At 45.2% G+C, this 14,845-nt stretch overlaps 1 protein-coding gene across 1 annotated transcript in view; it reads right to left on the minus strand.

Annotated features, from left to right (window-relative positions):
• Positions 1 to 14,568, minus strand: part of LOC125446349 (zinc-binding protein A33-like) — a 28,590-nt gene extending 14,022 nt beyond the window's left edge. Inside the window, exons 1-5 of the mRNA XM_048519850.2 lie at positions 14,445 to 14,568; positions 8,771 to 9,074; positions 7,096 to 7,191; positions 2,433 to 2,666; positions 1,147 to 1,169 (exon numbers count right to left, since the gene is read on the minus strand). Of these exons, the coding sequence (XP_048375807.2) occupies positions 1,147 to 1,169; positions 2,433 to 2,666; positions 7,096 to 7,191; positions 8,771 to 9,074; positions 14,445 to 14,551 (764 nt within the window). The 5' untranslated portion in view covers positions 14,552 to 14,568. The remainder of the gene's footprint in view (positions 1 to 1,146; positions 1,170 to 2,432; positions 2,667 to 7,095; positions 7,192 to 8,770; positions 9,075 to 14,444) is intronic.
• Positions 14,569 to 14,845: the final 277 nt, after the last annotated feature.

Consider the following 14,845-nt stretch of genomic DNA (forward strand, 5'->3'; position numbering starts at 1 on the left):
TGGCGCACTCAAAGGTCCAGGACTACGTGCTGAGGGACGCGCTAAAGCTTGGGCAGGCGCCGCCAAGGCGTGGTGGGGCAAGACCACCGTATGAAACCCCTCGTCCAGAATAGAAAAAAGAACCCTATCTGGTAACTGGGCCCAGCTGGCGCCTTCCCCAACTAGTCAGGGGGCCAACGGGGGGACTGTGCGGGGTGACGACTGCCGGGGCGGTTTCTTTGCTTTGCTTTTTTTTCCTTCTTTGATTTTTTTCCTTTAGTTGGTGTAATTACCCCCTGGGTAACCCGGAGCGGCTTGCATGGCTGGGTAGGTATGTGAATATGTTTTATTTTTTGTACATCTTACGAATAAAGTATATTTTTTCACATAAAAAAGTGACGAAACGTCTGAAAACTAACCTTCCAGCTCAGCGAGCAAACTCACATCCAGAACCTCAACCTGAGCTACAAATCTTCTCAAAACGCGCAAGAAAAATAGTGTGCTCGCTGCTTAGGTAAACAAATATGTTTTTCTAAAAGATAGCCTCAAGATATATTCACCCACAAATTTATTTTTGCCAACTTGATATGTCCAGTTCACATAATGGTTACAGTGCTCCATGGTATTGTCTTACCTCTGTTACATACTTGTCCAATTTCCCAATTTGTACTCTGCACAACACACACATTTAGATAGTGGGAAACTACTGATTTGCTCTTTGCTTTTTCTTAGCTCCAACTGTATGGATTCTGTTTTTCTGGGCTGAGATCCTCTCTCAACACTGGCCTTACCTCTCCTTTTAACACCCAAGCTCTCAGTATCACCTTCCACGTACTTTCAAATTTATTGCATCCCTGAGGGGCTAGATTTTAAAAGTTGTTGAAATTCCCTAGGTCTTTGGTTCTTTACCCATGAGTTGATCTGCTCATTAGAGTGACCAGTAACACTGAAGACAATAAAATACCTTCTGTCAAACATAAGCTCGTCAGTGTCTTTTTAAAAAGTTCTCTGCTTACAACCACCGTACTGATAGTAGATTCCACTTTATAACAATAATGAGACCTTATGAAGTATTGTCATGGAGTTAAAACAGTAAAACCACGCAACTAAATAGGAATAAACCTAACAAGTTTTAACACGGGGTAATACAGAACTAGAGCTCATTACCTTTTCTGCGTTTCTTTCAGATTCTGCAAATGCAAAATGAAAAAGAGATTAGAATATAAACACACAAGATTGGATTTATCTTGCACAAGTTAACACTGAAGATTTTAAAAAATGAAACTAATCTTTTTTTGTTTTTAACCGGCAAGGCCAATAAATGACATTCGTCCACCCACATGGTTTGCTGGTCCATATCAGAGGGCAGTCAAAGAGTCAACCATGCTGCTGAGGATTGAGAGTCACATGCAAGCTAATCATTAATCAGGCTGTGCTTTTTTTATTTAAAAAATACATGTATTTAAATTTCCTAGCTGTCCCACTGTGAATTCCAACTCATGTCTCTACCTCATACCTCTGGATTTCTCATCCAGTGAATGAACTGTTACCTAGATTTGGGTTTTGACAGATGCAGCTTAGTTACGTGGCATGCACTGTACCGCAACAGGACATTCAGCAAAGCAGCTTTTTGGTATTGTTAATGCTCTACATTCAATTCCTCCTTCCCTTCATCCAATCCTATCAGGATACCCTTCAATCAGAGATCCTTCAAACATATTCACCTGGACCAATTTTTTTTTGTGGTGATACGGCCTACCACCCTAACCTCAGACAGATCTCGTGAATTCTTTCAACTAGATTTGCGTGTGTCCACCCTACCATCAGAACGTCTCTGGTTGTGATCTCACACACAAACTCAAGTATGGCTTTGTGGAGATAACGTCATGGTCATCTGTCCGTCTCCTCCTTTACAAACAGCAAAAGAAAATGCCTCAGCCTGATCAAATTTTCCTGACAAATATAACCTCCTAATTCACACTGAAAAGCAGAGTTTCTCTGAGGGGAACTGACTGATAAGATTGGGATGTTGTTAATGCAGACCTGGTGGTTCCAATCGCACTTCAGTCATGGCAATTAGCCAACAACAGTCTCACTCTACCTTGCTGCCCTCAGTACTGGAGGCCAGCCAAATTCCATTGGACTGAGCACCAAGCTGTGGAATCATGCAGAATTCACAGTGCAGAACCAGCTCAGCTGGCTCATTCCATCAAATAAACTCCTCCTGAATTCCTTGGTTGGATTCTTTACTGGCCATCCTACATCACTAAACCCCAATTCTCGATCAGTCCACTGGGGGCAAAAAATCCCTAAATTACAAACCCCAACTGTCGTGAGATGGAGCAGGGATGTCTGTGGGCACTAGTCTTTACGTTTTGGCTTACAGTTTGCAGACTGCTAACAGGCAGCTAGAGCCTGGCCCCGGATAGATGAGAGAATGTGAGGTGGTTTACCAATAGGAAGGTAATGTTATCCTGCTGGCTTATCTCCTCCTCCATCACCTTGATGCTGCCATCAAGTGACAACAAATCTCTGGGAATCTGATCGATCTGCCGTTGTAATTGGTGGCTCTGTTGGTTCACTTCCTCCTTCAACTGCTGAAGCAGGGCAGATTCCTCCTTGTAAAGAAAACTATGCAGCTCTTCGAAGCTTTTCTTGATGCTGTCCACTATATTTTGGGTCATGTTCTAGGCCCAAGCAAATACATGCAGTTAGTAAGTTTCACTTTAAATACAGATACAGATATGCATTTGCACACAAATGCTGGATTCACAGCCAATAACCTGACTATCTCTGGCTGTGAGTGACTCCCCGACACCTCCCCAGAAGATGTCTTTGTAATCAGTTTATTGAGTTATACAGCATGGAAACAGACCCTATGGTCCAACGTGTCCAATTGCTTTAAGCTCAAAGATACTGTCCTCAGACCCAACCACAAACCCCGTTCTGCAGCCACTGAATTAATTCATCAAGCATTTAGATGCCTAGCACTTGAACACATTGTGTTCCCACACCCACATTTCTGTCACAGGCCTGATGCAATATTCCAGAAAGGCTCAATGCAAGCTGGGGGGCAAACAACACCTCTTAGGGACCTCACAGCCTTTAGGGTTCTGCACTAAGTTTAACAATGTTGTAGCGAGACTATCCCTTTCCTTGTTTCCAACAATCCCAGGTGCTGTGATGAAACGGGTTGTTTTCAGCACAGCCAACCCATTTTCAACTACCTGCAGCCCCCACTGTCAGCTATCTAGCTTTTCATCTTCCCTGGCTTATTATCAACAATCCCTTTGTTTGTCTCTCTATTTCCCTTCTTGCTCTCTCTGGGCTCCCTCTCCACCATCTGCTCATTCTTTTTCCCCTCACAAATGCAACCCCGTCTTCAGCATAAATACCACCTTCTCCATGCTTATTCTAGTTCTGAGGAAGTGGCACTGGATTCAAAATGTTCACTCTGCTTTCTTTCTTCATAGGCACTGCCGGACCTGCTGAGTTTCTCCAGCAATTTCTGTTTTTTGTTTGAGACGATTCTGCTCCCTGGGAAATGTCTGAAGCCAAATCAGGTTCCTTCCTATTTTGGCAAAATGTCCCTGTTTGAGCCTAAGTCAAGCTTCCGACTAAATAGCCAAGGCAGAGTATTTCCACCTTAAACACAATGAATGATCTCCATCCGCTGCTGAAACCATCAGCCAGGATGATACTAAATCACCAGACTGGACTATTCCAAGGATTTCTTCGCTGAATGCCCATATTCAGCTCTCCATACTCCTATAGCTGTACAAACCTTTGCAGCCCATGCCCTGATTTGCATCATATTTAGATTGCCCATCAGTGCTGTACTTGCTGACTCCTCATCCATTAACAGTTCCATTTAAATTTTCTCACCAAGGTCAAATTTCTCATAACTCCACCAACTCAGTCACTTCCTCCAAATCTGGCCACTCATCTATCACTAATTTTAATCATTCCACCACTGACAATTGGAAATGTAGCTTCCCAGCCTCTGGTACAGGCCCTGGCATTCCCAGCTCTAACTTCTCAACCTCTGTCTCTTCCTCAAAAGCTCATCCTTTGACCAAACATTTGGTTAAATGTTTCCTCCTTTTCATGCCTATCTCTGGCAGGTAACATTCTGATGAAAAGATTTGGGATATTTTAATGGCCGGCACACACAATACAAGTACAGGTGGTCATTGTCGCACATGAGAAGGAGCAGAGTCACACTCAGCTAAAGTGCTCCTCCCGCGGGTTTCAAAGGGGGTGAAAGATTGTCAGGAATAGGCAAGCACGTGGAATAATTAAATCAGCCATGATCTTATTGAACGAGAGCTGCAGAAAAGTGGCCTACTCCTGCTCCTAATTCATACAGTCACATCAATAATGGCCAATTGGGCGAGGCACCAGAGCACCAGCCTTACACCTGAGTGGGCAACAAATGAATGGGTCACATGCAGAAAGTGGTGCATTGCTGCCAGCAATCAATACCTCTCCTCATTAACATTCAATTTTACATGCTCGTCACTGGCAACATTCAGATAACAACTCGAATAAAACCTGACGGAAGTCGGGAAAACGCCAAAAAAAAATGCCATGGCAGAAGTGAGAGAGACAGAGGCATTCACTCTTCAAGAGGGTTTTAAAAGTGAGCACTGAGGTACTGCAAGGTGGGAGGGAATTGTGAAAGATTAAAGGCACCGAGTGAGGAATGCCTTGTACACACCAGAGGACATCGGACTTTCCAACTTCTGCACAGGTTTGCTGAGAAAGTATTTCAAGGTCAAAAATAAGGAAAGGTTTGGATCAAGTGAGTCAAGTCAAAACTAATTTTCAATGACTGAAGGCTCCATAGCCAAAGGGCAAAGATTTAAGGTGATGGGTGTGACAGGAGGGGAAAAATAGTAGGAACTGCAGATGCTGGAGAATCCAAGATAACAAGGTGTAGAGCTGGATGAACACAGCAGGTCAAGCAGCATCAGAGGAGCAGGAAAGCTGACGTTTCAGGCCTAGACCCAGAAATGGGGGAGGGCAAGGGGGTTCTGAAATAAATAGGGAGAGAGGGGGAGGCGGATTGGAGATGGACAGAGGAGAAGATAGGTGGAGAGGAGACAGACAAGTCAAAGAGGCGGGGATGGAGCCAGTAAAGGTGAGTGTAGGTGGGGAGATAGGTCAGTCCAGGGAGGATGGACAGGTCAAGAGGGCGGGATGAGGTTAGTAGGCAGGAAATGGGGGTGCGGCTTGAGGTGGGAGGTGGGGTTAGGTGAGAGGAAGAACAGGTTAGGAAGGCGGGGACAGGCTGGGCTGGTTTTGGGATGCAGTGGGGGGAGGGGAGATTTTGAAGCTTGTGAAGTCCAATTGATACCACAGTGTTCCCAAGCGGAATATGAGTTCCTGTTCCTGCAACCTTCGGGTGGCATCGTTATGGCACTGCAGGAGGCCCAGGATGGACATGTCGTCTGAGGAATGGGAGGGGGAGTTAAAATGGTTCGTGACTGGGAGGTGCAGTTGTTTACTGCAAACTGAGTGTGGGTGTTCTGCAAAGTAGTCCCCAAACCTCTGCTTGGTTTCCCCAATGTAGAGGGAGCCACAACGGGAACAGCAGATGCAGTATATCATATTAGCAGATGTGCAGGTGAACATCTGACTGATGTGGAAAGTCTTCTTGTGGCCTGGGATGAGGGTGAGGGAAGAGGTGTGGGGGCAAGTGTAGCACTTCCTGCGGTTGTAGGGGAAGGTGCCGGGTGTGGTGTGGTTGGAGGGGAGTGTGGAGCGGACAAGGGAGTCCCGGAGAGAGTGGTCCCTCCGGAAATCAGACAAGGGAGGGGATGGAAAAATGTCTTTGGTGGTGAGGTTGGATTGTAGATGGTGGAAGTGTCGGAGGATGATGCGTTGGATCCGGAGGTTGGTGGGGTGGTATGTGAGGATGGGGGGTATTCTTTTTTGGTTGTTATTGCGGGGACGGGGTGTCAGGGATGAGTTGTGGGAAATGCGGGAAACACGGTCGCGAGCGTTCTCAGCCACTGTGGGGGGTAGTTGCAGTCCTTGAAAAACCAGGACATCTGAGATGTACAGTAGTGGAATACCTCTTCCTGGGAGCAGATGCAGCGGAGGCAAAGGAATTGGGAATAGGGGATGGCATTCTTGCAGGAAGGTGGGTGGAAGGAGGTGTATTCTAGGTAGCTGTGGGAGTTGGTGAGCTTGAAATGGATATCGGTTTCTAGGTGGTTGCCCGAGATGGAGAAAAATTGGTCCAGGAAGGTGAGAGAGGCATTAGAGATGGTCCAGGTGAACTTAAGGTTGGGGTGTAAAGTTTTGGCGAAGTGGATGAACTGTTTGAACTCCCCGTGGGAGCATGAGGCGGCCCCGACACAGTCATCAATGTAACGGAGGAAGAGGTGGGGTTTAGGTCCAGTGCAGGTACGGAAGAGGGATTGTTCCAAGTAACATACAAAGAAGCTGGCATAGCTTGGGCTCATGGCCACCCGCTTTGTCTGTAGGAAGTGGGAGGACTCTCTTTGAGATAATTGTGGTGATAGTTACAACAAATCTTTAAAATGGGCTTAATATTTGATGGAGGGAAATATATCCAGGATATAGGAAAAGAGCGAGATCAGTTAGACTGCTCCTCGGAAGGACCAGTACAATTTTTTTGTTTTATTCATTCACAGGATGAGGAATATGCTGCTTTAATTACCAAGAGGGCAGTTGAAAGTCAACCACATTTCTGTGGGTCTGGAGTCACATGTTGGCCAGACCTGCTAAGGATGGCAGTTTCCTTCCCTGAAGAACATTAGTGAACCAGGTGGGATTTTCCGACAATTGACAATGGATTCATGCTCATCATTAGACTCTTAATTCCAGGTATTTATTGAACAGAAATTCCACCAGCTGCTGTGGCGGGATTCGAATCCAGGTCCCCAGAACGTTATCTGGGTCTCTGGATTAACAGTCTGGCAATAATACCACGAGGCCATTGCCCCATTCAATAGTCTGAATGCTCTACTCATGTACTCCACAATCCGGTCATTCTGAATAATCACATACAGATACATAATTTAAGAGTTCAACATAACAAAACCGTGTCATATTGCGAGGTTAGAAAAGGGGCACCTGCCTTACCAAGGTGTCCTCCAGCAGACCCTCAAATTTTCTTTTCGCAACGTTTCGCTTTTCAATCAAGGTTTGCAGTTTGATGACAGATTTCTGAAGTTGTGTCTGACGGGGAAAAAAAAAATCAAATCACAGCACACTGAGGCTCTGCAAGAGCAGAAGATGCAACTGGAATCCAGAATTTGTGTGATTTTATGGCCATAAAACAGAATTTTTAAATTCAGAAATAAGTATATTTAGTGTCAAGTTGTCATCCTCGGAGACCTCAACATTAACTTCAGAGGCCATGAAATGTCATGGTATCAGGTCGCACATAGGCAAGGAGATTTTTTAATGATTACACCCCACCAGCCCTCCCCAGATGAGGGATCACCACTTTATGTTAAACACCACTTACAGGAAACACTGAATGTGCTAAGGACACAGAATATACTTGGGTGAGGCTGGGGACACACACATCTCCCAATGTCCACCACCATGAGTGCTTCAGCAGCAAAACTACTGACTGAGTTGGCCAAGTCCTAAAGGACACAGTTGCAAAACTGAGAGTCTGCAGCAAGTTGCGACCAACAAGAGGGAGAAAAATGTCCTTGACCTCATCCTCACCAAGGTGCGAGCTGCAGGTGGATCTATAACAGCATTGGGTACATTGACCACTTACACAGTCTTTGTGGAGATGGAGTCGCGTCTTCACACTGTGCGCACCCTCCATCCACTATCACTGTGCTAAACAGGGCCGATTTCAAACAGACCTAGCTGTGGACCATCAGCAACTGCAGACTTGTATTCTACCACACTCGGTAATCTCGCTACCTGGTATGTGCATAATGGGCCAGATGGGTTCCTTTTGCACCATGTTCTGGCATATCGCCAACTCCACCATTACCATTGAGCCAAGAGATTAACACTGATTCAATGAAACATATAGCAGGGCATGTCTAAAAACGAGGGGTCGACCTGATGAGGTTACAATAGTGTCCTCTGCATGCCAAACAGCTAAAACAGCATTTTCATTTTCATTCACTCATGTTTTTCATTCACTCATGGGAGGTTTTATTTTATTTCAAAGAGAATGAAGTATAAAAGTAGGAAGGTTTCACTAAAACCATGCAAAGCACTAGTTGGACCACAGCTGGAATACTGTGAACAGTTCTGGGCCCCTTAAATAAGGAAAGATGTTGGAAGCAGTCCAGGGAAGGTTCAGTAGCTGATACTAGACATAGAGAGACTACCTTATGAGGAGATGTTGAGTGGCTTTGGCCTGTATTTATTAAAATAAAGAGGTGACCACGTTGAAACACACAAATTTCTTAGGGGACTTGAAAAGGGAAATGTGGAAAGGTCTACGGCCTTTACCTTTAGCAACATTGGCTGAGTAAACACCATCCGGGACATTGTAAGGGCTTCTGGTTTTTCCAAAGGACAGCCCCTGCTTGGTGAGGAACTGGGCCATCAGCTTAGGTCCGGTTAATTAGCTGTACAAGCATCATACCCCTGACTCTGAATGAGACCTCCAGCGGTGCCAATGTGAGATTTGAAACAGAAGGACAGATGCCCGGTGTGCAACATGTGAGCCATATATGTCGTGGGACACTTGCGTGCCTGGGAAGGGGTGTGTTGGGATGTTGCAATGTCATAAAGGACCTGAAGTTAACCGAGAGGAGCGTGGTGTCACACTTAGTACCTTGAACTCCTCCGCAGCCTCCTGTACGTTGAGGACATCGTGATGCAAGTGTTTCCTGGAGTCCCGGCAGTCCAGGCAGATAACTTCGCAGTCTGTCACGCAAAAGCGTTCCATTTTCTTCCGGTGCTCCGGGCAGATGTGCTGGCTGGGCAAGGTCTCCTCCAGCTGGGCACATCCTTTGCAGACTGTCGCCACGACACTCGAGAGCTTGCGGTTACTCTTCAAAGCACTCGACCCAGAGATATTGGAGCAAACCGAGCACACCAACTGGCCCTGCTGCTCCCAGTATTTTGAAATGCAATCCCTGTGAAGAAAGGATTAGATTATAAATTATTTAGCTGGGAGCTACAAAACACAGGAGTAGAAGTAGGGCCATTCAGCCCTTCGAATCTGCTCTGTCATTCAATGAGATCATGGCTTCTCAGATGATCCTCAACTCTACTTTCCTACATTTTTCCGCATAACCTTTAAATGCCCTTACTGAGGAAAATCTGACCACCTCAATCTTGAAAATGCTTAATCGCCCAGCCTCGACAGACCTCTGATCTGTCACCATTCTCAGAGAGAAAAAAAAATTCCTCCTCATCTGTCTTAAATGTGAGAATCTTATGCCCCCTGGTCCTAGACTCTCCCACAAGGGGGAAAAAAAACCCTGTCCACATCTCTCCTGTCAAGGCCCCTAAGAATTTTTAATGTTTCAAAGGGGCCACCATTCATTCTTCTATATTCGAAAGACTATAGGCTAAGCCTACTCAACATCCCCTCATAAGGCAGCAGTTCTTCTCTTCCTGGTATCAGCCTATTGAACCATCTCTGGAATGCCTCCAACACCAGTCTATCCTTCCTTAGATAAGGTCCCAAAACTGTCCACAGTATTCCAGCTGTAGGTCTGACAATCATGGACCATGATGGACCAATTATGCAGCATGATCTTGATCAGCTGGGTAAGTGGGTCCAGAAATGGCAAATGGAGTGTGAGGTGTTGCATTTTGGAAAGTCAAATCCAGTTAAGTGTTTCATTGTGAATGGTTGGGCCATAAGGAGTGTAGTGGAACAGATGACCTTGGAGTTCAAGGGCACGGTTCGCTGAAATTGGAGTCAGGCGTCGATAGGGCAGTGAAGAAGGCTTTTGGCACACTGGCCTTCAGCAGGCAGGGCATTGAGTACAGAAGTTGGGAAGTTATGTTGCAGCTGTACAGGACATTGGTGAGGCCACACTTTGGAACAGTTTTCAGTTTTAGTCACCTTGCTGTAGGAAAGATGTCATTAAATTGGAAAGAGAGCAGAAGAAATTTACAAGCATGTTGCTAGGACTCAAGGGTCTGAATTATAGAAAGTGGTTGAAAAAGCTCAGACATTTTTCTTTAGAGTGTAGGAGCCTGAGGGGCGATCTTATAGAAGCATATAAGATCATGACAGCCATGGATAGGATGAATGCACTCAGTCTTTTTGCTGGGGTTGAAGGATCATGAACTAGATGCATTAGTTTAAGGTAAGAGCAGAAAGAATACATGGGAACCTGAGGGACAGCTTTTTTTGGCACAAGAGGATGCTAGGCATATAGAATGAGCTCCAGTGGAAGTGGGTGAGGTGGGTACATTAACAACATTAAAAGGCATTTGGACAAATACATGGATAGGGAAGGTTTAGAAGGATATGGACCAAGTGCAGGGAAATGGGGTTCGTGTGGATGGACATTTTGGTCAGCATGGACCAGTTTGGGCTGAAGGGCCTGTGTCCGTGCTGAGGACCCTGTGACTAGTGCCTTGTGTAGTTTTAGTTTTTATACCTACTTTTATACTTCATTTGCTTTGAAATTTAAGCCAACACTCTATTTGTCTTCCCAATTAACTGACGAACTTAGTTTTTAGTGATTCATGAGAAAGGACTCCCAAATCCCTCTGAAGTAGATTTCTGCAATCTTTCTCCATGTAGACAACATTTAGCTCCTCTACTCTTCCTGCCAAAGTGCGTAACCTCATACTTTCCCACATTATATTCTGTCTGCCAAGCATGTGCACTCACTTCACCTGTCTGCATTCCTCCACAGACTCTGTCATCCTCACCATTTGTGTTTGCACCTATTACTGGTTTAGACCAGGGCAATCTTTTAGCTTTTACCTTTAGGGGCTTAAGTATATCCAAGGAGCTTAATGAAAGGACAGATTTGCATTCATGTAACATACCTCACAACTTGAAATGCAGGACATGCAGCTCAAACGTGTGCAAAATTTTCTAAAAATGACAATCACAATTTCAGTGAGATTGGATTTTGCGGGATAAAGATTAACCCAGGACACCAGGAAGTACTTTCCTACTCAAATATTGCACCATAGGATGCACACATGAACGCAAAATTGCAGATGGCACTACCCTTCATTACTGATCTTAAAGATTCTTGGAATTTAAGTTCCACTTAAGTCAATGGTGATGAGCTATCTTCGTGAATCACTGCAGTCATAGGGTGTGGGAACACTTGCAATGCTGCTAGGGAGGGAGTTTCAGGACTTTGATCCAATGATAATGAAGAAAATTACAGATGCATGGCTCGTAGGTGACGGTGTTTCCATATATCTACTGCCTTTTGTGGTCGAGGGTTGGTTAGCTCAGTTAGCTAGATGCCGATCCATGATGCAGCGTGAAGCCAACAGCATTGGTTCCATTCCAAAATTGGCTCAGGTCACCATGAAGGACTGTCCTTCTCAAAACCTTCCTTCACCTGAGGTGTGATGACACTCAGTTTAAACTACCAACTGGTGTCTCTCTCGCTCTAATAAAAGAGCAGCCCTCTGATTTGGTGAGGCTTTGGTGATTTTAACTTTACTGCTCCTGTTCTTATGGGTGGTTGAGGTCGTGGGTTTGAAAAGTGCTAACAAAGAACCTTGGCGATTGCTGCAGTATGTTTTACAAACAGTGATAAACACCAACTGGCTACAAAAAGTCATGACCAATACTCACTCATCTCAATCCACACGGACAAGGAGAACCACCACTTCAACTGGGACAACACCAAGATCCTGGGACAGGCTCGGCAGAGACAAGCACGGGAATTCCTGGAAGCATGGCACTCCACAAAGCATGCTAATAAACACATTGAACTCGACCCCATATATATTCCACTGTGGATGAAACCCAGAAGTGACGCAATCCATCTCAACGGATTCCGGAGTTTAAAAACAACACTGAAAAACATACCAACAATCGCACTGAGGATGTTACCAAGCACAGTAACGAAATGTCTGCGTAACAAGGAACGAGCTTGGTGAGCCATCCAACCTCAACACCTACAACCCGGGCTACAGATCTACTCCATAACCTTGGTGATGTGATACAAGGTAACTGCTCTTTGTTTCAGTGGTGGAGAGAGTTAACGTTTACGGTGGTGGATTCTGTGCTGGTCAAGCAACCTGGATGTTATCAAGTGTTCTTGGAGCTGTACAAATCCAAGCATTTGGGAAGCATTCCATCACACTCCAGACCTCCAGCAGGACAACACTCCCTCAGCCCTGTACTGAACTTGGACTGATTCTTAGCCCACAACCTTAAGCAGCACTACTACGGAGCTTACAATTGTGTAAGTTAAGTGCAAAGTCTAAACCTTGATTCTCAATGATATGCACATTCATGAGTGGAAATACCAACATGCCGGAGAAATCTACAGGAATTTTAAAGAGATAAGCTGGTGTTTTGTATCATCTGTCACTACCACTGCACATGCTGAAGACTATGCTGCTAAAGGAGAACTATTTGAAAATTAGTCATTGCTGTAATGTAGGAAATGCAGCAACCTGTTTTTGCTGAACAAACTTCCAGAAATAGCAATTAGCAGGTTTTTAAAATGTTTTATCAAATAACAAACATTGTTCAGACATAGGGTAACTGCCATTGCACATCTACCCAAGAAGGTAGGCATGGAAACAGTTTAAAATCTCACCTGTAAAAACCGGTATTCAAAAGGTCAGCACTGCATGGCATCTGCCTAAATTTTTCTGCTTAAGTTTTTTGACTGAAACTTGAACTTATGCTGAAACATCGGAGGGCTAACAATTAAGCTGTAGTTGATCTCAGTAAAATGACACAACCACATACAAAAATGTCCATTCCAAATTTCCGAGCAAACAGAATTCCTGCAGGGTTAGCAAGAAGAATAAGGACAAATAGTTAACAGCACTGCTGAGTTTTCATGAGCCAGCTGTGAGGGGTCACACCTGAACCACATCCCACAGTTTAAACACCATAAACATTTAAAAACAAAATCTTAACATGATTCGCCTTGCAGCAGTTTACTGAATACTAGTGAGATTTTGAGCTGGCTGTGAATGCAGCCTTGCTCACCATTAAAAATTCAAATATTACAACCTTGAAATTTTGAAATAAAGTCAGTCAGTAATGGAATACAGCACTTACTAGTACTTTTCAGAAAAAAGTGCCTGTCCTCCAATTCAAACACTTCAATATCATTTTTACAATAGATATTTCTATTATGAACAAACAACATCAGTCCAAGCTTATTTTTAACAAAATAAAATCTAAAGTTTCCATTGTGGGAGTACTGCAAACGCAAGGTAACTGTTTTTTGGTTACCAACCTAAATTGAGGCAACCCTGCATGATCATCAAGCTAGACACAAGATCCCGTAGTTCTGAAGGATAGCAGGGGAATTCTCCCTGGTGTCTATTGAGGCTTGCTGTGTACAACCTGGCAGACACATTTCCCACATTACGACAGTGGCCACAATTCAAAAGGCACAAAATTCAACCTGAAGCACTTTGGAAAGTACAGAGATTGTGCAAGAAGCTTTCCTATTTTGCAATAACCTGCCAGATACTGTGGTTAATTTCTGGCAATAAACCCATAATGTAAACAAACTATTGTTTATCTCAATTTCTGAAAGCGGAATTTGAACTCAGTATCCAGAACTGAATCCAAACTTAGCTTTGCACTTCTCTTCAGTCTGTCATAGGTAAAACAAACCCATGCCATGATACATTCTTCATCCACTGAAGCCCTGTAACATTAACCCTGCCAAGTTCAAAAACAGTCCCTCCACCAGCCAGGTGATGGCAAACCCTTCTCCAAGCCCAATGTCTTGTGCCCCCACCACTCCCAGATTAGTATCAGCACTCTGCTTCTTCCAGCCCAGTATCAGCTCCTGCATTACTCACAACCCAGTGGCAGCAGCCCCCCGCCCTTTCTCCCAACCAGTGCAGTGTCAGCGCCCTCCAGCACTCACAAACCAGTGACAATTCCTGTATAACGCTCAGCCCAATGGCAGCACCCCTCCTTTCTCCCACCAGTCCAGTGTCAGCTCCCAGCCTGCTCGCAACTCAGTGACAGTTCCCCACTTCTCCCACCATCACAGTATCAGTTCCCTCCCATCACTCCCAACCCAGTGTCAGGTCCTCTCCGCCACTCCCAGCCCTGTCAGCCAGTAAGTTCTCGCCTCTCCCAGGCCAGTGGATCCTCCTCTCTCCCCCAGCCGTGACATCGCCACCCTAAGCTCTACAGCTCTCCCTCTCCCAGCCAATTATCCTCTCCAGATGAATAATCTCCATCCAATCCTAAAGTCCACCTTTTCCAAGACCAATGTTCATTCCCCACACCATCCTGCACCATATCTGATCACATTGTGAGGTTTTTAAGGCCCAGATCAGTCACTACAGCAGACGCGCACCTGCAGAAATAATGCTCGCATTGTAGCTCCACGGGGTCGGTGAAGATCGCCTGACAGAGGGGACAAGTCAAGTCCAAGGCCAGCTGTGACAGACTCTCCGCCGCCATCTTAGATTGAGTCTCCGCCCAGGGAAACGACTGCGGTGGTATCGGCCAATTAGAGAAGAGGACGGGCACAGCGAGTCATTCTCGGCAGTAGCCATTTGGGAACAATGTTATCCGTAGTCAATCCGCCGGGTGTTAACACCTCCACCAATCGCAGCTTCGATCAGGCTTAGCCGCAGCCAATCATAAATTCGGACTCCTCCTACGTCACATACAGGATGCATGCATCCACGGCGGGGGACGAATGGGAAAGACGGTAGCGTAGACTCGGACCAATCAGTGTATCGGCTGGATCCA

Source organism: Stegostoma tigrinum, chromosome 34, assembly GCF_030684315.1.
Source record: "Stegostoma tigrinum isolate sSteTig4 chromosome 34, sSteTig4.hap1, whole genome shotgun sequence".
In the NCBI taxonomy this organism is placed as follows: domain Eukaryota; kingdom Metazoa; phylum Chordata; class Chondrichthyes; order Orectolobiformes; family Stegostomatidae; genus Stegostoma; species Stegostoma tigrinum.